This window comes from Uloborus diversus, unplaced genomic scaffold, assembly GCF_026930045.1.
Source record: "Uloborus diversus isolate 005 unplaced genomic scaffold, Udiv.v.3.1 scaffold_18, whole genome shotgun sequence".
NCBI classification, from domain to species: domain Eukaryota; kingdom Metazoa; phylum Arthropoda; class Arachnida; order Araneae; family Uloboridae; genus Uloborus; species Uloborus diversus.
In genome coordinates, this window is record NW_026558329.1 from 1,084,535 (window position 1) to 1,106,227 (window position 21,693).

General features: G+C 36.1%; 1 protein-coding gene across 1 annotated transcript in view; it reads right to left on the reverse strand.

Annotated features, from left to right (window-relative positions):
* Positions 1-16,505, reverse strand: part of LOC129233135 (serine/threonine-protein kinase 26-like) — a 62,143-nt gene extending 45,638 nt beyond the window's left edge. The window contains exons 1-4 of the mRNA XM_054867197.1: positions 16,359-16,505; positions 9,372-9,614; positions 8,094-8,259; positions 1,753-1,910 (exon numbers count right to left, since the gene is read on the reverse strand). Coding sequence (XP_054723172.1) covers positions 1,753-1,910; positions 8,094-8,259; positions 9,372-9,614; positions 16,359-16,505 — 714 coding nt within the window. The remainder of the gene's footprint in view (positions 1-1,752; positions 1,911-8,093; positions 8,260-9,371; positions 9,615-16,358) is intronic.
* Between the last annotated feature and the right edge of the window lie 5,188 nt (positions 16,506-21,693).

Here is a 21,693-nt window from a genome sequence, read left to right on the forward strand (position 1 = left end):
TAGCATTTTCTGGAATAGTTGAGAGATCTCTTTCGGTGTATATAAAAAGCCGTCACGCATGATAAAAAGTTCAGTTTCGATTGAGAATTTGTACTGAGAGTGTATTAGCTCTGATTATTGCGAGGCATTTCGCTGTGTTGTTTTCGTGTTTGGAAGTAAATACGTGTGTAACCGTTGAGTTTACGGTGTGGTGTGATATTTGCTTCATTGCTGATGATTCATTTAGCAGTTGTTGACGCTCTTCCCTGTACATAGTGTAAATAAATTTTCTGTATTCTTAATCAAGAACTGTGTCGTCCTTTCATGAAAGTTGGAAGTCGCACCGGATCCGTTACAATATTTATTTTCGGGGAACGTTTCCATTTGAAGTTCGTCATTTACACGCATATAAACAGCCTTTACTCTGTTAGGGACCTCGTAGTAATAGTTTCGGGACTCCTGATTGGCCAGCCGAAGCGGTCATGTCCCCCCCCCCCCCATTCAACGTATTAATCGAATTTCGTTCCTCGGCAGTTCTGGATTCACGCTTGAATGTTATTTCTCCCTTTCCTCTCGAATAATGTCCTGCTTCAATATGAAACGATGATTAGAGCTTGTAAAACAAACTATACAGGAGATAGATGACGTTCTCACGGGGTAGCCAATCAGCAGTCTCCAAATTTTCACATGGTCTCTAGTAGAGTAAAGGTTGCTTATATGCCAACTGGATTGATCTCTTGCTTACTTTCGACAATGGCGACAATCAGGGCCCGATTAATACATCGAGGGGCTCTAGGCGAAATACATTTTTGGGGCCCCTGTATTCAAACTTTATAGCTTTAGCCGTTGGCTGAACCAATTTTAGCCATAGACTACAAGTAATTTCAGCCATTTGGGGGCCTAGTCGGTCTATTCAGTAATCAGTCCTTGGCGACAATAAAACAATTGCTTGAAACGATTGGCGATTATCTAGTTCAACATCAAGCTCACCTTCCTCATTAAATTGCATTTTTTTTATATTTCGCGGTTTTAAATAATTTTAATACAGCAAAAAATGTTCTTTTTGTTTTAAAATTTCTCAATCGAATAAAATGTTCTCACTCTTACGTACAGTTCATTTTGTATCATAGATATAATGAAATTTTCTTTTAATTAGAAGTTGTTTATTTTGATGAAATCTTGCTTTCTCATACAGAGCAAACTGAATACAGTGAAACAACAATACTGTTATAGACAGTATCGTTATAGACAGGTTTATTGTTATTGACAGAATCGTTATAGGCAGGTTTATTGTTATAGACAGTATCGTTATAGACAGGTTTATTGTTATAGACAGTATCGTTATAGACAGGTTTATTGTTATAGACAGTATCGTAATAGACAGGTTTATTATTATAGACAGTATCGTTATAGACAGGTTTATTATTTATTGTTATAGACAGTGTCGTTATAGACAGGATTATTGTTATAGACAGTGTCGTTATAGACGGGTTTATTGTTATAGACAGTGTTATTGTTATAGACAGGATTATTGTTATAGACAGAGTCGTTATAGACAGGTTTATTGTTATAGACAGTGTCGTTATAGACAGGTTTATTGTTATAGACAGGTTTATTGCTATAGACAGTATCGTTATAGACAGGTTTATTGTTATAGACAGTATCGTTATAGGCAGGTTTCACTGTATTCAAACTAATTTTTCGTTAACGTGTTTTACGTAGGCGTAATTATAGTGTGGGTCAATGAACGAAAAAGTTGAGGGAAAAAAATACCTTGAAGTCGTAGGCGGATCTTCGGATGACTTCCGGCGCCATCCAGAAGGGCGTCCCCACCAGGGAGTTCCTCTTGCCCGTGGTGTTGGTCAGCTGCCCGGCCACGCCGAAGTCTGCCAGCTTCACCTCGCCCAGCTCGGACAGCAGGATGTTGGCCGCTGCACACGAAACACTCATCAGCGCACTTCCCATTAGGGGCAAAAAACATTTTTTTTTTTCAAATCTTTCATCACACTTTTTAAAATATTGAAAATAACAGCATAGCCTCCAACATTGAGAGCTGAACGTTGGGAAGACTTGACTTCGAATGAATAAAATTTAACGGCTAAGATTTGAGCATAAAAAGGATTTATTAGGGCCATATAGGAGCAGAAATTCGGTGTTCGGAAATCCGGCAGGACCCGAAATTCGGAAATTGAGACTACTGTTATTACTATTGTCACATTTTTGAAGAAACAAAAACCTACAACTTTTAGCTAAAAAAAAAAAAAAAAAAAAAAAAAAAAAACTTTAAAAGAGGCACAGGTTCGTTTTTTGTAATTATTGGAAAAAGTAAAAATTGAGGAAATATTTTATCACGTTTTTTGAGAAATAAAAGCTTTAAAAAGACGGAAAATGAAACAAATAATGTGCATCAAAAGTGACATTTTAAGACTCTTGTATGAAAAGTTAGGATCACTGAAAAATCTTCTTTCTGGCCCCCTGTTCTGATTCCATAAGGGGTTTTCTGGGGGTATTCCCTGGTCCCCAGGGGGATTCTTCATAAGGGGTCGGGAAAAGGGTGCCTCCCGAGCGAATCGGGAGTTGCCAGCTATGCATTCGATGATTTGAAACGCAAGTACAGTCGACTCTCGATATCTCGAAGTACGAGGGGATTAACAAAAATATTCGACATAGCCGAAGTTCGAGAGACCAAAAGTTAAATTTACTACTTTTTTGAGGCAATTGTATCAGTAATTAAACAAAAACACACACAAATACTCAGATATAGGAGAGAAAACTTGCATTATCTTCCCAAAAAAATACAAAAGTGAATTAATCTTAGGTATGAAATCATTAATTTTAGACATGGCATTGAATATTTCTCCGGCTTTCAGTCGAACGATGGATTTACTAACGACCGGTCAGTTAAGCCCCAGTCTCCAAAGTCCTAACAAAAAGAGCAGATGGTAAAATTAGCAGCTAGAATTTTCTCAGCTATTTTTAGGTAAAGTTGGTTTCCTGGTGTCCGGTATACCGGACAACCACTTTAAATAGCTGCTAATCATTTAATAATTGATTTAATTAGTTGATTCTTTTTTTTGTAGTCGACTCTTTACATTCTGCTTATTATAATCTGCGAAACAATTTTTCGTTTTGGGATTGACAACACTGACATATAAGGATTGAAAGATAGAGAGTGGCTCATTTTTCCGACCGTGGATTTTCATCCGAAAAGCGAGGTTTTCCCCCGATTTTTTCAAAAATATATAATCTTCAATGAATCGTTTCAAACGCTTATATTATGTTTTATAATTGTTTGTAGAACATTTCATAATGAAGTTTGTTCGGTATTTTATCGTTTTTGTATATGAAATATTGATTTCAAAAATATAAGTCCGGAATATTGGACGTGCCATAACTCTCTTAATTTTTCTCCTACAAACTCAAAATGTTGTCTATAAGATACCCTTTACCATAGTACACTGTGCACCAAATATCAACATTTTTGGTCCAATATTTCATAATTCCGACTTAGGGTTAAGAGTGTGTGAAACTGTGTGAAACTTCGAGATAAGCAGAGTGGACTTCGAGTTAATGAAAGAAAAATCCATTATAAACTGGACGCCGTTTAGTTGAATCAGTGGTCTATTGAACCAACCGCTTTAATGAATCAAGTGGTCAAAAAGAGAATAAATCCCAGCTTAATTGAATCAGCCGCTTTGTGGAATCAAAACTGTTTAGAGCAAACGTGATTCATGTAAGCGGCAGCCACTGTAGAACATATACACAAGTTTGAGACCATTGTGGGGAAAAAAAGTCAATCAATCAACCTGTCAACGGCTGACTTTTATTTTCAATTGTGTTCTTCTGCATCTGGCAACGCTGAGTTGTTGTTGATCTTAGAAGTTTGGATTCGAATGTGATTGTGATGGAATGTCGTACTGTACTAAAGTTAATAAAGACATAAACTGGTGAATGTTGATATCTCTCTTCTTTAACAAGTGAACTCATCTAAAGGAATAATAGCGCACCAACACCACCCAAAAACTTCGACATAGCGGAAATTCGAGCAAAGCGAAGTCGAGATATCGAGAATCGGCTGTACATCACCAAGGTCTTCAAAGGGTGAGAGTACGTACCCTTGATGTCCCTGTGTACTTTCCGCTCCGAGTGCAGGTAGTCTCCATAGTGTGTTGGAATGCAACTGATTGGTTCAAAATCGTTCTTCCTATTTTTCTTTTCCATGAATTTCATAAAATATGAAAAAATAGTTGCTTTTTATTGCAAAAAGTCGCCGTTTTTTCTTAAGTAGTCGTTTTCGGCCTGTTTTTTGCCAAAAAAGTCGCCATAGTTGCCTAAGGTAAGAAATAGTAGCAAAAGTCGCCTTTTTAGTCGCCAATGGCAACCCGACGAGCGAATCGGGAGAGTTGTCAGCTATGCATTCGATGTTCCAAAACGTAATACAGTCGACTCTCGATATCTCGAAGTAGGAAGGACAAAAAAATCGGCATAGCCGAAGTTTGAGACACCAAAAATCAACTTCAACTTTTCTTTTGAGATAATTGTAACAGTAATTAAGCGAAAACTTACACAAATACCCAGATAGGAGAGAAAAGTTGTATTATCTTCTTATCTATTATCTATTCATTGTGGGGAAAAAAGACAATCAATCAATCAATCTGTCAACGGCTAACTTTTATTTTTAATTGTGTGTTTCTGCATCTGGCAACAAGTTGTTGTTGATCTTAGAAGTTTGGGTTCGAATGTGATTGTGATGGAATGTCGTACTGTGCTAATCTAAACTAAACTAACTAACTACTGTAACTAATCTAAAGGAATAATAGCGTACCAACGTAATCCAAAAACTTCGACATAGCGGAAATTCGAGCTGAGCGAAGTCGAGATATCGAGAGTCAACTGGTCCTGTGATGGAATGTCATACTGTGCTAATCTTAATAAAGACATAAACTGGTGAATGTTGACATCTCTCTTCCTTCACAAGTGAACTAATCTAAAGGAATAATAGCGTACCAACACCATCCAAAAACTTCCGACATATCGGAAATTCGAGCTGAGCGAAGTCGAGATATCGAGACTCGGCTGTAAATCACAAGTAGTGATGTTCCGGATATCCGTATCCGTATTCGCGGATCATGACACTAATGATCCAGATCCGTATCCGCGGATCTCCTTTTTTGATCCGGAACATCACTATTACAAATATAATAAAGAACTTCGACGTATCGGAAATTCGAGCAAAGCGAAGTCGAGATATCGAGAGTCGGCTGGTCCTCGAAGGGTGAGAGTAAAGCCCTCGATCCGTCTCTTAAGTGGCGACACGCTCCAGCGTCAGCCATTTTGTGTCGTTCCGTAACTTTCTCCCTATATCAATAGTAGAAAAATGCAGAGTTTCGCTCATCGAAAAGTATCTTTTTATCAACGAATTTTTACAGATTTTTAATCGTAACTTATGTAACTGATAATATACATACAAAAATGTTGAATTTTACCTTAGTAAAATATTTTTTTTTATTAAACCGAATATTAGCAAAAAGGTGTTTTGAAGAAATTTTCGACTATTTTTAAGAGTAATTTCTTTTTTTTCCCCATATAGACCTTCTGAGTTACAAATTACTTGAAGTGTTTTAAATATGCGTTTTATTATTAGAAAGTTTTGGTGTAGTAGAACCAGGGGCGGATACAGAAAAATCGAATAGCACCTCCTCCTTCCCCCTGCCACATACGGTGTTTCATAACAAAGTTTTCATTACTTTATTTTGAAATGTCTTTTTAAAAAATTTTTTAGGATCCCTTAAGCTAATGATCCAATTTCTAAGAACATACATATTATGCACCAATATACTTTGAATGTGGACGTAAAACATCTTTAACGTTTCAAGCCAATTAAATACTAAACCATAATAATGTTACCGAAATGCTATTATACAATTATCGATTTTAATTTTAGGAACAATGTCGTAATGATTATAACACGAGGGCAAGGTTATTCAATAAAAAAATATACCCATACCTCATTTGAGGTTTTAATATTATTATATAGTATTTTAACTATAAAATATTATTTAATTAAGAAAATCATAGCTATTAAACATATAAGTTTTACTGAAAAATTCAGGACAATTTCTGTGTGGATTTCGTAGCAGTTGCTGATTGTTCTTGAAGCCATGATACAGTTGAGATAACATATTCATATTACATACCGCCTCCATTAATATCATGGTTTTCTCAAGAAACTACGATATGATTTCTTTCATTTTGCATTTTTTATAAGCTGAAAAAGAAAAAGCTATTATTTCGCAAATAGCTTCCAGGATCAAAATAATTCTTTTAGGCACGTCTGCACATTTTTTGAAGAATGTTAGTTATTGATTCCATCAAAGAAAAATTAATGGACGAATCGCGATATTACGTTCCCTTGAATTCAAAACCAGTGAGTTAAAAGTATAAATGTATTCTGCCACTCTAGGACTCCTGTATGACTTCTTTAGCAAATAAAAATGCTATTATTCAAAATATGCTCTATGTGTGTTTTGTGTTCTGTTTAATTAACTATATAAAAAAATGCTATGGAGAAGTCAATTAAAAATAGTGAATAAAATAGTTAAATAAATTCATCCTTTTGGGGGGACATGGGCCTCCTGCCCTCTCCTTAAATCCACTACTGAGTAGAACAATAGTGAGCTAAATTAATTATGTCATAAATTATTTGTGGGCAACAGTTTGAACTTATTCATGCAAAGCAGTATCATTTATATTACTAATGTGTTTAGTTTTCTTATAGAAAATAATTCACTTCTAAAAAATTGCAAAATTTCTTTTTGTTTTAACTAATAAGGTTTTATTTTCAGCAGGACACTTCCATGTTTTTTTTAAATTATATTTTTACACTTTACCAACGTTTTCTTGTTTCTAATGACGATTTTACATTAAAAAATGCCTTTCATTTAAACCTGATTTTTAAGGATACTACTAGTTCTTAAAAATTCAACGAACTGATAATAAAATGTAACCAGTTTGAAATCAATATTTAAAAAATAATAATAATTGAATTATTTGATACCAATAGGAATTCAAATAAAAGAGTGCAGATTACATCTGTGACGAATTGTTATAAATAGTAATAATGAATTTGTAAATTAACAGATACTGGGATAAATTGTATATATATATATTTTTTTATTAAAAAGGTTTTCACATCAAAATAAAAATTAAACGGAAACAGATTTTTTCCGGACCAAAAAAAAAAAAAAAAAAAACCCTTCACGTAATTATATAACTTGGCTTGAGTTACATGTTACTATAATCTCAAAGAAGTTTAATTTTTTTAATGAATAATTACGTAGTTTTAATATCTTAATTTTTATACGCAAAATAGATAAATAATTAACTTGGCAACACACTGAAACTCATGGCTATGACACAATTAAAAGCAAAACGACGTGTTCTTAAAATAATTTTGCTACAGTTATTGAGACATTTTGAAACCAACTAAACAATAGAAAATTTACATTAAAAATAAATAAAATAATTAGTATATTTAAATTTTGACGGTTTTGTTATCTTAAACTCAGAAAAATCAGTTTTGAAACCAGGGCAAATATTTTACTACTGCTAGCAGTTTATTAGGTGCCGTTACATAGTTGAGCTTTACAATATTTGAAGGAACTATTTATGATGATTTTAGTGAATGTCCTTATTATCCCAGGAAAATTAACAAATCATCAAACAATTTCATGAAAAGTAAAAAATATTACAATTTCAACAAGAGTTTCATAAAGTATCTGAAATTGCGCAGCAGTATTGATGAAAACATTTAAAATACATAAATAATCTTTCAATGTACTTCGATATAGTAATTTTGAACTGTTAGAACATCTTAATGAACTACACCAAGGTATCTTCACATTAAAGATAGCGATTGATGAAAAATACGAATAGCAAAGAGAAAATATCTAGTATTCCGCACAGTGAAATCACACAGGCAACGACACAAAATGGCGGACTGAACCCACGTGACTGCCCGCCTCCAATCGCAGTCGAAAGCGGCGCGCAGTTCATGGATCAAAGCGTGTCGCCACTTAAGAGAAGGATCCAGGGCTTTAGGTGAGAGTACGTACCCTTGATGTCCCTGTGCACTTTCCGCTCCGAGTGCAGGTAGTCGAGCCCCTTGAGCACGTCCCTGAGAACGATGGCGATGTGCAGCTCCTCGAACTTGACCGCCTTCAGAAGGTCCCAGGCAGAACCGCCGCCCAGGTACTCCATCACGATCCATAGCTTCGGACCCTGTAGGGGGCGACACCTTCCGTCATTCCAAGAGAGAACCATAAACGCCCCTGTCTGACCGGTCTAGGAGGTATTGGTCTGACGCGGGTGATATTAACCGGGAAACTCGAATTTGCCGGATAATTTGAGGTTTGTTTACCAACAAAACAAAAGTAAATTTCCCCCTTCAGTTCCAATTGTAATAAAAAGCACACATTTGTCATGAGAAGTCTATAACTTTTTTTTCTTTTAAACATAAAATAGTTGTTTCTTACAATGTTAGAACAACCTATAAAAACTTACAGAGGAGAACTGAAATATCAGAGACTGGAAAGTAGCAATGAAGTGTCTAAATAGTTTAATTGTTCTAGGAGTTCTTGAAAATAATTGGATAAATCTTTGGAAATCCTAAGCAAAGTGTGCGCCAGTTTTATTTCTTATCAAATGCAAAAGTCATGACTTGTCCAGATGGGCAGTATGTTACTCTCTTGTTAATTAATTGTCTCTATGTTCTAAATCTGTACATTTCTTTTAAAGCATATTTTACTATTAATCATTTTTTTGTTATTCATTGTTGTATTTGTCGGTGGATTGGAGGGGTGATTATAAATTAATTGTAGCAATGTGAGCAAGTAACAATCCATTGTCTTTTCTCTTCCCCCGCTCTTTCTCTTTGTCAACTGTTGTCATTAATTTGTCAAATCAAAAACTATATTTACTGCGTATTGTCTTAATTTGCGAAAGATTTTTGCCCTGATAGTTTTGTAGCTCTAACTACCCCTTATATGTATCCAAAATGCAGAATTTAATATCTATTTTTCAAAATTTAAACGAGGGCAATAATTGATCTTCTAAACGTAGAAGCAAATTTTCACCCGTCATACCTTGATGGGCGATTTTCCAGTAATTACTAGTTTTTAATTGTTATCTCGCTAATTATAATCGAAGGATTATGTCAAATAGCCAAACATAAAAACGGAAAAAATACGAATCTATCGATACCTGGTTCGATGGTCAGTTCACTGGCGTTCAAGAGAAGCAACTCGGACATAGATAGGTACATACATAGATAAGCTCAGTTTTTAATGATGTAAGGTTATTTGAGTCGGCAGTTCGGTTTTACCAATACCCACCTGGAGGTATGAGCCGTAGTACTTGGTGACGTGTGGGCTGTCGCACTGGGACAGCACCATGATCTCCTGGCGAATGTCTTCGATCTCCTCGGCCACCTGTTCCAGGTCGATGACCTTGATGGCCACCACCTGCTGCGTGTGCGTGTTGACCCCCTTGAACACCTCCCCGAAGCCACCCTGCCCGATCTTCTCCTGGCGGGTGAAGATCAGTTCCGGATCCACCTGCTGGGAAAGGGAGGAAGAAAAAAAATAATAATTTGAATTTTGACATCTTGAATTCAAATTATGTTTCTCGCAATCACGAGTGTGTGTGTAGGCGTGTGTGTTTGTGTGTGGGGGTATGTGTTTGTGTGTGCGGGCTATGTGTATGCGTGTGTAGGCATGTGTGTTTGTGTCAGTGGGGGGGGGGTTGTGTGTACGGGTTATGTGTATGCGTGTGTGTATGTGTTTGTGTATGTGTGTGTTTGTGTAGGCGCATGTGTGTGGGTACGTGCGTGTGTGTGTGTATGTAAACATGTGTGTGCATGTTGTGTACGCAGTGCTGTGTGTGTAGGCGTTCGTGTGTGTGTATGTATGCATGTGTGTGCATGTTGTGTATGCAGTGCTGTGTGTGTAGGCGTTCGTGTGTGTGTATGTATGCATGTGTGTGCATGTTGTGTATGCAGTGCTGTGTGTGTACGCGCGTGTGTGTAGGCGTTCGTGTGTGTGTATATGTGTGTAGGAGTGTGTATGTGTGTGTAGGAGTGTGTGTATGTGTGTGTAGGAGTGTGTGTAGGTGTGTGAATTCGTATGCAGGTGTGTGTATGCGTGTGTGTGTAGGATATGGACGCAACCTGGAGACGGTTTTCGCTATAGGAGCAGCATCGTGAGGAGCAGGTCGACGGTGATGCTGCAGAGGGTGCTGGTGGGAAAATAAAATGATAGGACATTAAAACAGTCAAGTGAGAACAATAAGCAATCGTGATTGCTCAGAAAAAAAAAACTGAAAGGAAATGTTTTAAAAGATCCAATTCTTTGGCTCCCTCATTCTGTACAATGTCAAGTTTTATTTTATTCAAAAACAAAAAGTGCAGAAAGTCCATTTTTGGGAAGCACCGTCTCTTAAGGTGTGATCAGCACGTACTATTTCCATTAAACTAGTTTACAATTTACTATTCACATTTTAAATCTAAAAACAGTAGAATAAAGTAAGGGTGATCAAAACATAAGTTAGTTAAAATAAGAGAGAGTATTATTATGATTTATCAGCAACTAAATTCACAACTCTAACGAACTATAGGGGGCACTGTAGCCACTTTCTAATGGCGGACGAAAAAGGTAAAACAAACGCACGTGGTAACGAAGAAAATGTTAATAATCCTAGTAAATTTTGTTCGTATGCATGATTTTTTTGGCTTTATTCTTTTTAAATTAATTTTCAAAGTCTTGTGGATATTCTGGCCCACGTAGAAAGAAATGAGAATTCAAGAAGCATTACTAAACGTCAGAAAGTAATGCAAATTACGTAGTTCGTAGTTCGAAGCAGCCATTGCCACGATGTTGAATTCGATATTTATCAATTCTTGATAAAACTAAATAATAATTGTGGCCTGACAAGAATAACAATTAATGCTAGATAATTTAATTATATGACATTACGAATTATTATCAAAAGAAGATGATACTTCTTTGCCTTGCTTGGCTAGCGCTCATTGTTTTGCATTTGTAGCTGAATTATTTTTCTCAAATTCAGAATCGGTTCATTTAAAATTTTTCTGTTTCGAATGTTTTTAATTTCTGAGTTATGATTTAATTATGTCATGCTATGCAAATCATCAACAAAATTCTCAGGGATATATGGTAGTAGTTTTCTTTTCAGTTGATCTACCATTATTAGTACAGTGCAATTAGACATAAACGACAACATCCAAAGTAAAAGTTTCCTGCCAGTTTTAAATTGTTGTATACTGTCCACAGATTGTTTGGTAAAAAGTTACACCGTTTACAGCGTCGGGTTTTGGGGGAGGGGGGGGGGAAAGAAGTTGGTGAATTAGTAGTTTTTATCTATTTTTCGGAAATATTTAGAAAACTATGGCGTTTAGCGCAAAAAGTGCAATATACAAAATATTCTACACTAAATTACGAACAAAATGATCCTAAGCATTATTTTGTTACGTGAACGGTTCCAGAGTTACGGCGGGTGTAATTATAGAAAATTTTCGCATTTTTAAGATTTTTTCGGAAAAATGAAATTCTAACTACTACATAAACAGAAATAATTTTATACTAGCTGCGTTGCCCGGCTTTGTCCGGTCCACCTTGAAAATAAAAATTGTGTCAAGTGACGTATATTCAACAATCAGGCGTAAAAAAAAAATGAAAAAAACATCATGATTTCCTTTCCAAACAATGACGACAGATATTAAAATACTTTTTAAGAAATTAAATCCAGAAAGATGGATTTAAAAAGCGTAACAATGGAAACACAAAATAAAATAAGTTTAAGGAATTAAAATGCGAAAGAAAATGGTTCACAATTTGAATGGAATCGAAATTTCTTTAACTTGATTTAAAAATACTTGTAAAATTTTTTCCTTTCGAGATAAAAGCTTATTTTTTCGACCGTGGGTCGAGTTAGATCTGGAGTAAAAAAGGTCGCTTTTTCCAATGGCGTCAAAAAGAAAGCTGTGGGACAATTCCTTCACTTTTTATTGATTTATTTAATTAAGAAAGTAGCGCCTAAATTTCAGCTAAGCCTAAAAAAATTCGAGCTAAAAACGTAAAAAACTCCCGCCGCAATTAAGTTGGAGCAATGGAACAAATTGCGTAGAACGCGGAAAATTCTTCCCTTTCCAACGATATATAATATTACTATGTGCGAGTCATTTTTCGACCCCATATTCAGGAAATTATGTGAAAATTGAGCCTAAATTGGAATAAAAAAAAGAACTATTCATCGAATTGTTTTCGAACTGGTCTGCAAACCTTCTCAGGACTTAAAGGAACAAAGTGTGAAAATTTCAGCGCAATCGGCCGGGTAGTTCTCGAGTTTTGCGAGTTCAAACACACAGACGTTTTTTGGGGACTTCATTTTATACTATGTAGAGATGCCAACAAATGTGATGCGGATAATCAGGAGATCCGGATAATCGAGAACCTACCGAACTCTAATGAAAGAGACCAGAAGGAAGCTTCGCATATTCGAGAACCAGGGTTCATACTCAATTTCAAAAATTAAATGAAGGAGTTTTGGAGGAGTTTTGAAGGAGTAAAATGAGGATTTGAAGGAGTGCGCTCTAATGGTCTGTCCTTAAATGTTGTCGCATTTTTTTTTCAACATCTTTGATCCCCTACCCCCTTTGTCACAAAGTGTCACACTTCATCTTACTCCTCCTCCTGTCAGATGTCATTTTTATAGACATATTGTCATAATAACTGTGTGATGTCATTTCTTGTCACCCTCTCTCTTCCCCCTTGTCACAATTTCGTGAACCAGTCTCCCCCTCAAGGCATGACATCCCTTGCGGATGACCCTTTTTACAATATCATAACTGCCATTTGCTAAACAATTATGTTTTTAACACAATCACTTAATATAGTACATCTGCTTATGTATCTTTAAGTAATAATTAGAGAAACCGACTTTTACAGCGGAGAGCGTGGTCATCTAATAGTATTTTCACCCCTTCATCACCCTTATACCTTCGCCCTTGTGACAAAGTTAAGCTGTCGATCAAAGTATGTATTTTAAGTTACTGTCATAGAGGAAGACTATGTAGTCTTCAACTAAAAAAGAAGGAGTTTTGAAGGAGCGTACGAACCCTGTTTAATACTATAGTACATCTACTTATGTTCTTCTAAATACTTCTTTACTAATAATAAAGCAGAAAGTCTCTCTGTCCGGAGGATGTCTGGATGTCTGTAGGATGTCTGTGACGCGCATAGCGCCTAAACCGTTCGGCCGATGTTCATGAAATTTGGCACAAAGTTAGTATGTGGCATGGGGGTGTGCACCTCGAAGCGATTTTTCGAAAATTCGATGTGGTTCTTTTTTTATTCCAATTTTAAGAAAAAAAACTATCATAAATTACGAAATTATCATAACGTGGAACCGTAACATGGGCACAAGCCAATTGGCGAGATACGAAATGATCATAACGTGGAACTGTAACGTCGGTACAAGCCAATTGGCGAGAAAATTCACCATACATTATTTGTAAATATACAAGCGAACCAAAAGACCTTTAATTTTTCTATTACGGGCGAAGCCGTGCGGGTGCCACTAGTAAATAATAATTAGAGAAACCGACTTTTGCAGCTGAGAGTGTGGTGGAAGGAAATGCAATAATCATGAAACATAGTCAATACCCATTTAAGCATGGTTTACTTCAATTATGAAATGTCTTAGTCATCTAATAATATTTTCACCCCTTCATCACCCTTATACCTTCGCCCTTGTGACAAAGTTAAGTTGTCGATCAAAGTTTGTATTTTAAGTTACTGTCATAGAGGAAGACTATGTAGTCTTGAACTAAAAAAGAAGGAGTTTTGAAGGAGTTCAAACCAAAATGAAGTAGTCTGAAGGGCCCTTCAAAAAAATTTCCAAAATGAAGGAGTATTGGAGGAGTTTTGAAGGAGCGTACGAACCCTGGAGAACATACGACCGACGGAAGCTTCGTTTCTTCCGAAAGTTATTCGAGAGGGGAGATATAGCGACCGACAGCTCGTTAAAATCTGACCCCATTTGTGCTGTTGGGAAATTAATGATTCGTTGCCGACACGCAACGGCAATTCACGAAAAATCGGAAATTAATCAATCTGTCCGTGGAAGGAAAAAAAAAATGGAAACGTTCGAAATCTGGTTGTTCTCGAGCCAGTCAACTACTCAAATTCAAGAAACAAGATTGGCAGAAAAAACGAGCTGATTTGTGCATCACATGACTTCCTTTTACTCCAATTTAATGTCATTTTCTCATTATTGGCAGTTTTAATGTCATTCAATAGTTTACTCTCGAAATATCACCAACAGTGGCCAAATTGAAACCAGATTTAAAATAAAAAAAATCGCCAAATTTGTCCCCAAGTTGGCGACAAAACTTGGCGACCAAAAAACTGGCGATATATCGCCAAGTGTCCGCCAAATTATAACACCACTTGAGTTTACATCGAAATTACCAATGATTTCCCCCCAAAAAGGGAGGAAAGGACCTCCTTAGGAACATCCGAGTGCAACCAAAAGGGAAGGTGCACAACGAGGCCCCCCTAGGAGTCTATGTACCAAATTTCAACTTTCTACGGCATTCCGTTCTTGAGTTATGCGACACAAATACGCACATACATACGGACGTCACGAGAAAACGCGTTGAAATTAACTCGGGGATCGTCAAAATAGATATTTTGGGTGTCTGTACGTTCCCAGGCACTTATCCATGTGTGGTCAGATTGAAAAAAAACTCGATATTCATTTGGGGGTGAGTAAAGTGGAAATGAAGGCCGATTTTTGGGTGAAATTATTTTCGCGAATACAATACTTCCTTTTTTGTAAAAGGAAGTAAAAAAAGGAAATGTTCGAAATCTGGTTGTTCTCGAGCCAGTCAAGTACTCAAACTCAAGAAACAAGATTGGCAGAAAAAATAAATAAATGCAAATAAATATAAATTTAGAAACATCCAGAACTTTAGGAAAAGCAAGACTTTTAACGTATAAAATAGCAATCATTAAACATTTCTCACATAGGGCTGAGTGTTGTACTTTGGGACAGTTTTCATGTTTTAATTTTTAGCGTCAATTTTTTGAATCAAATTAAAAATCTAAAAGTCACATTAAAATACCCCAACGTATTTCTCCGCAACATACTTTTTAAAATTCAGACAGTTTGAAAATAAAATACTGCCAGCCATTTAAAGTAAGAGCTCCAAACTGTCCCAAGATACACCATCCTATTGTACCTTGGGACATGTCCTGTTGTACCATTAATTTATTGAATTTAAAAAATTCATAACTGCGCAACATTCAACTAGTCCATTGTTGCTGAATTCAAAATATACAAGCCAAAATAAATAGAAAAAAGAAAAATTATATTCATTTGAATTTTTGGCATCTTGAATTCAAATTATGTTTTTTCGCAATCACAAGCGCGTGTGTGTATGAATGCGCGTGTGTGTTTGTGTAGGCGCATGTGTGTGTGTGCACGTGTGTGTGTATGTATGTGTGTGTGTGTATGTATGCATGCATGTGTGTGTGTGCGTGTTGTGTATGATAAGAGTGGAAATCAAAACAGCGATTCGAATCCCAACCATGTTGAGCAATACTAGACTTATTTAATTGTTGTTTTCCACATAATTTTGAAGCTCTTTCAAGCGAAATTTTAAAGCACGCCGAGTCTGTCCAATATAGGCAAGTTCGCAACTACAATTAATTTTACAAATTCCACAACAATTAAGAGAGTGAATAGGATCTTTAAGAGAAGAGAATGAAAGTTTATTAATAGGAGAGAACACCGCCTGGAATTGGAAACGTTAATTAGGTAATCGTTTTAAACTGTAATTAGTCACCTACAGGTGCGAAAGCACTTACGGAGAGGTGCTTGTAGCTCTTCTTGGGGGCGCGGAACCACTTTACCCTCCTCCTCAAAATATGGAAAAACTCCCAAAAGTCAAGATCTGATGAATTGGGGCATTTTTGGATAATTTGATCAGAGTGGAAATAAAAAAAAGAGTGATTCGAAGCCCATTCATGTTGAGCAATACTAGACTTATTTAAATTAATGTTTTTTCACATAACTTTGATGCTCTTTCAAGCGAAATTTTGAAGCACGCCGAGTCTGTCCAATATAGGCAAGTTTGCAACTACAATTAATTTTATAAATTGCACAACAATTAAGAGAGAGAATAAGATCTTTAAGAGAAGAGAATGAAAGATTATTAATAGGAGATAACACCACCTGGAATAGGAAACGTTAAACGTTTTAAACTGTAATTAGTCACCTACAGGTGCGAAAGGACTTACGGAGGGGTGCTTGTAGCTCTTCTTGGGGGCGCGGAACCACTCCACCCTCCTCCTCCAAATCTCCACGTACTGCATCCGAATCCACTGCCTCTTCCAGCGGGGCATTTCCGACGCTCTCTGCCTCCTCCTCGGACGGGACGGACGCATTCCGAGCGAGCGGAACGGATGTCAAGACGGAACAAAGGAGATCCGTCATTCGGAAATGTCGTCTTGTCAGGTGAGCAGATATTAAAACTGTTCACGGAGGGTGACTCCCAAAGGAGCGATCCGAGCATAAAAGATTACACTTAACCAGAGCGTGTTGAAAATCGAAAATTCTTGAGTCCATGCATCCGTAAAAATTTTTTAAACTCTTAACATACTAGTCAAATAACTTACTGTTTGACCATCGATTACATGGAAAGGTACATATAAAGTTATCCGGTTCATAGGCGGAAATGGACGTATCTATTACTTTATAGGGGTGTTGGTTTGTTATAGATGTACACTTTTGCCTCTCTATTATTTAGCATTAGTTTCGTAAATATGAAAATTTGCTCTCAGCAACATTTTTTTAATCTAAAGTATATTCGATCTATATTCTCACGGCAAAAATGAATTGATTTATTGATTCACAACAAAGTTTTGAGCTTACCATTTTACTATTACGTTCCTGAACGAGATGAAAACATTTTCTTTTCTTTTTGTTGTTTCCATGGTGACTATTTTTGTTTCCCTTATTTTATTTTAGAGAATGCAACAAATGAATAAGGCACTAGTGACATTATAAATCGCGAGCATCCTAATCCCGTCGTTATTTTCCCTTCTCCCCTGCTAGGTTCATTCAGATGGAATCGTCTTTACTTGGCAGATTGCCAGATTACATACAATCCGTGGTCAAACTGTACGTGTACAGTAGGGTGGTTCAAAAATACATGTAAAAAATAAAGTTTCTCCTAGATAACAGGACACCCCTCCATATTTTTAGACTTGTGGAGAGTAGTATGCTGGAAGTATGTTAGCTTCCTATTTTCACTGAAAGAGGGTGCTGAACAAGAGCGCCCATATGCAAAATTGTAAGGGGTGGGGGGGCTCAGATATTCTCCCCATGGGTTTGGAGGGTATTTTCTCCATGGAAACCGACTTCAGGACAGATTAGAGTCATTAAAATATTTCATTTCTAATAACTTATTCATTAATGGCTGGAGAAGAAATGTTTTCACATTTTTTGCAAAGAAAAAAGTACCAAAAGCAAGGAAGTTCTAATTTCAAAGGGGGGGGGGGGCTCGAGCCCCCCTTGCCCCCTATATGGGCACCCTTGGTGCTCCACCCCCTCCCCCAAACTTCATATGCATGGGGGGTTAACAAAATACATTAAACTGAAAAAACAATGCCACATATTATAATGTAAACTAGTAATATGCATATGAGTTGCAATAAAATTAGTATTTACATTTAACAGCCGGGGAAATGGAAGGTTTCTAAATGTGCGGCATTTTCTATGTTACGGCTAATGTCAAATGGAGGGGTCATTGAGCACCTTCTTAAAATTGGAGTCAGAAGCTAAAGCTTTTACAGCATAATCCGATTAGTAAGTCTTTAAAAAAAAAAAAAAAAAAAAAAAAAAAAAAAAAAAAAAAACAGATGGTGTCCTGGACTCTCTGGCTGATTTTTTTTTTTAACCACTCTAATGTACAGGATGATGGTTATCATTGAAACTTCGCTGCTTAGAACTGCCTAGATTTCGTTCTATAGTATATTCGAGCTACAACCAGGGCCCGATTAAGATATCGGGAGGCCCTAGGCCAAAACATCTTTGCCCCCCCCCCTGTATTCAAACTTTAATTTTACCCGTAAACAAAAAAAAAGGCCATTGAGTGAAGTAATTTTAGCCATTAGGGGGTCCCTAGGCCACGGCCTAGTTGGCCTATTCAGTAATCAGGCCCTGGCTACAACGCGATTCCACTGACTCGAAAAGGCTACACATAACGCGAGTTTTTCACGATTAACGATTTTTAGAGCTAAAGCGAATGCCTCGGCCGCAATTGGAAAATTTTTGGAAGGAAATCGCGGCGTTTAAGTTTTGCCTTCATTATTGGTTACTACATATTGATTTTGTGAATAGATTCAAATCCCTTTAGCATCACTGAACGCTGAAGTTCCCCACAGAACAAACACCCACTCCGCATCTTTTATTTCTTTTCCTTTTTTTTTCATTCTAAATATGTAGTTGATGAATGATTAGTTCACTAAAGTACGCTGTTTATCTAAAGTTTGAAAATTGGGGTGGGGGGGGGGAGAGAAAGATTCTGACGATGAAAGAAGAGATAAAGATTTTCGATATGCTTGAACTAAAAAGTGCGTCGAATAGAATATCTATCTACTGCATAGTACTCAGTGGCGTCACTGCGGGGGGGGGGGGGGAGTCCACCCCGGGTATCCACCATCTAGGGGGTGACACCCAGAGGGGAATTGCAAGTTTCTGAAAAATATAAAGCTAAAATGCATTTTTAAAACAAAAAATTGGAAATTTTTTCGGACCCCCGCATTATGGAGTTTACGCTATGCTCAGGATTAGGTTCAGATTGTCAGTACTTTGTCTGAAAATTAAATGAATTTCATGCTTACATAGAATAATTAAACTTTTTTTTTGTGTTTGTGGAGGGGGGGGGGGTTGAAACCCCAGATTGGGTATTGTTAAATCTAAGGGGTTGGGTGTTGTTAATCGAGTACAAATGAAGACTTTACAAATGAATCAGGGGTGCCAAAAGGGGGGGGGAGTTATGGCGCAAGTTGAGAGGGGGTATTTTTTTTTTAATTTGCTTATTCAAATTTAAGTATTGATTTATTTTAAATTTAAATTATTTATTTTATATTATTCTATTCATATTTTATTTCATTTATTTATTTAGTTTGTGTGTGTGTTTGTACAGAATTTTTCTAATAAAATAATAATAATAATAGTAAGAATTTAAAAATAAATAAATAAATAAATAAAAATATTTAAAAAAAATAAATAAAATAAAAAAGGAGCGCCAAAAAATTAAAAATGGAAAGATGGTTGAGAAAAATTGCGGAAGGGGGGGGGGAGGTGCACCCCTGAAATGAATTACCCATTTAAGGAGGTCCGGGACACAAAAATCCTCAAATTTTGCAATTTTTTTTTATAATTTGAAAAATTGCTCCGTTTTTTTCTGCTTAAGAGGACGTTTGAATCTTGTTTCTACCTTAAATAGAACGAAAGTTATAGTTATTTTTGTTTCATGCATCTAACGAATGTGTACATAACTTTAAAACTTTAAACGCGTTTTTCTCCATGATGCCATTTTTCCCGATTTCTTGCATTCAAACTCTCATAAGTCAGGAACCGATAAAAATAAAGTAATGAAACTTGGAGCATATCTTTTTCAAGCAATTTACTTTAATTTTTATTCGGCGAATTTGAAAAAAAAGTTTACTGCAAAAATTATGATTTAAAAAAAAAAAGTATCTTCGAATTTTTCGAAATTTGTCTTCAAATATTTTTTATTTTTTATTGAATCAATATTTTTAAAATCGCCGAATAAAAACTGAAGCTTAGATATTTGTGCATACTTTTTTGAAAAAAAATTGAAAATTGACCAACAATATTTTGAGTTATAGCAATTTAAAGCAACCCCATTTTTTTGAAAAAAACTAATTAAATTTAAATAAAAAAATTTTTTTTTCATATTTATGTTATGATTTTGCTTATTAAATAAATGATGAATCAGTTCAAAAAATTTCAAAACTCTAAAGTACATAATAAAAAAATTTTCAAAATGTGACCCGGACCCCCTTAAACATTTAATAAGTGACGCTATTACCATCTCTACATTTGCTTATATGCTTACGTTCGACGAGCATAACCGGTAGTGACCGGTTAGTTAATCACGTGACAGCTAATGACCACGTGCTCCAATCAACTGCTTAGAATGGTAATCGCTGCGGTAACCGGTTGATCATAGAACGCTGCGGTTAGTAACCGGTTACTTACCGGTCGACCGGTGAGTTTCGTCGAACGCAAGGTTACTGTCCCACGACTTCTGTCCCCTCAGTGTACATATCACTCCCCCAAAATGAATGTCCCTCCTCTAAAAATGTTAAGGAGTATTTCCACACCCTGAAAAAACTTAAAATATTTCATTTAGTTTGTGCGCAATTTGTTACAAAGCAAAACAGTCTGAAAAAGCGTAAACGCACCCTTGAACAGTACTGCCGTGAGCACGTAAGCGGCAGTATATAGAGAAATGAGTTTGAGACACTTGAAGAAACGCAATTTGATTCCTTCCTAAAACACCAGAAAGTTTTGGAATTTGAAGTTCTCTTTCTGCTTTTAAGTTTGGACAACGAAGAAAAAGTAAAATAGCTGTCAAAAATTCGTAAAAACATAAAAACGAAAAATGTGTAGATACTTCTGTCACCTCAGTGTACATATCACTTCCCCAAAATGAATGTCCCTCCTCTAAAAATTTTTAAGGAGTATTTCTACATCCTTAAAAAACTTAAAATATTTCATTTAGTCTGTACACAATTTGTTACAAGGCAAAACAGTCTGAAAAAGCGTAGACGTCGTCTTGAACAGCACTGCCGTGGGCAGGTAAGCGGCAGTATATACAGAAATAAGTTTGAGGCATTTGAAGAAAGATTCCGTCTTTCAAACACCAGGAAAGTTTTGGAATTTGAAGTTCTCTTTATGCTTCAAGTTTGGACAACGAAAAAAAATTAAAATAGCTGTCAAAAATTCGTAAAAACATAAAAACGAAAAATGTGTAGATACTTCTGTCACCTCAGTGTACATATCACTTCCCCAAAATGAATGTCCCTCCTCTAAAAATGTTAAGGAGTATTTTCACACCCTGAAAAAACTTAAAATATTTCATTTAGTGTTTACACAATTTGTTACGAGGCAAAACAGTCTGAAAAAGCGTAGACGCACCCTTGAACAGTACTGCCGTGGGCAGGCAAGCGGCAGTATATACAGCAATGAGTTTGAGGCATTTGAAAAAAGATTCCTTCCTACAAACACCAGAAGAGTTTTGGAATTTGAAGTTCTCTTTCTGCTTTAAGTTTGGACACCGAAGAAAAAGTAAAATACAGTCGAGCCTCCATATATCGAACTTCCACATATCGAAATTTTCTATATATCGAAATCCCAGCAAATTTCTATGTTCATTACATAGAAAATTCATTTCTATACATCGAAAAAGTCTCTATATATCGAAATTCCAGCAAATTTCTATGTTCATTACACAGAAAAATTGTTTCTATACATCGAAAAAGTCTCTATATATCGAAATCCCAGCAAATTTCTATGTTCATTACACAGAAAAATTGT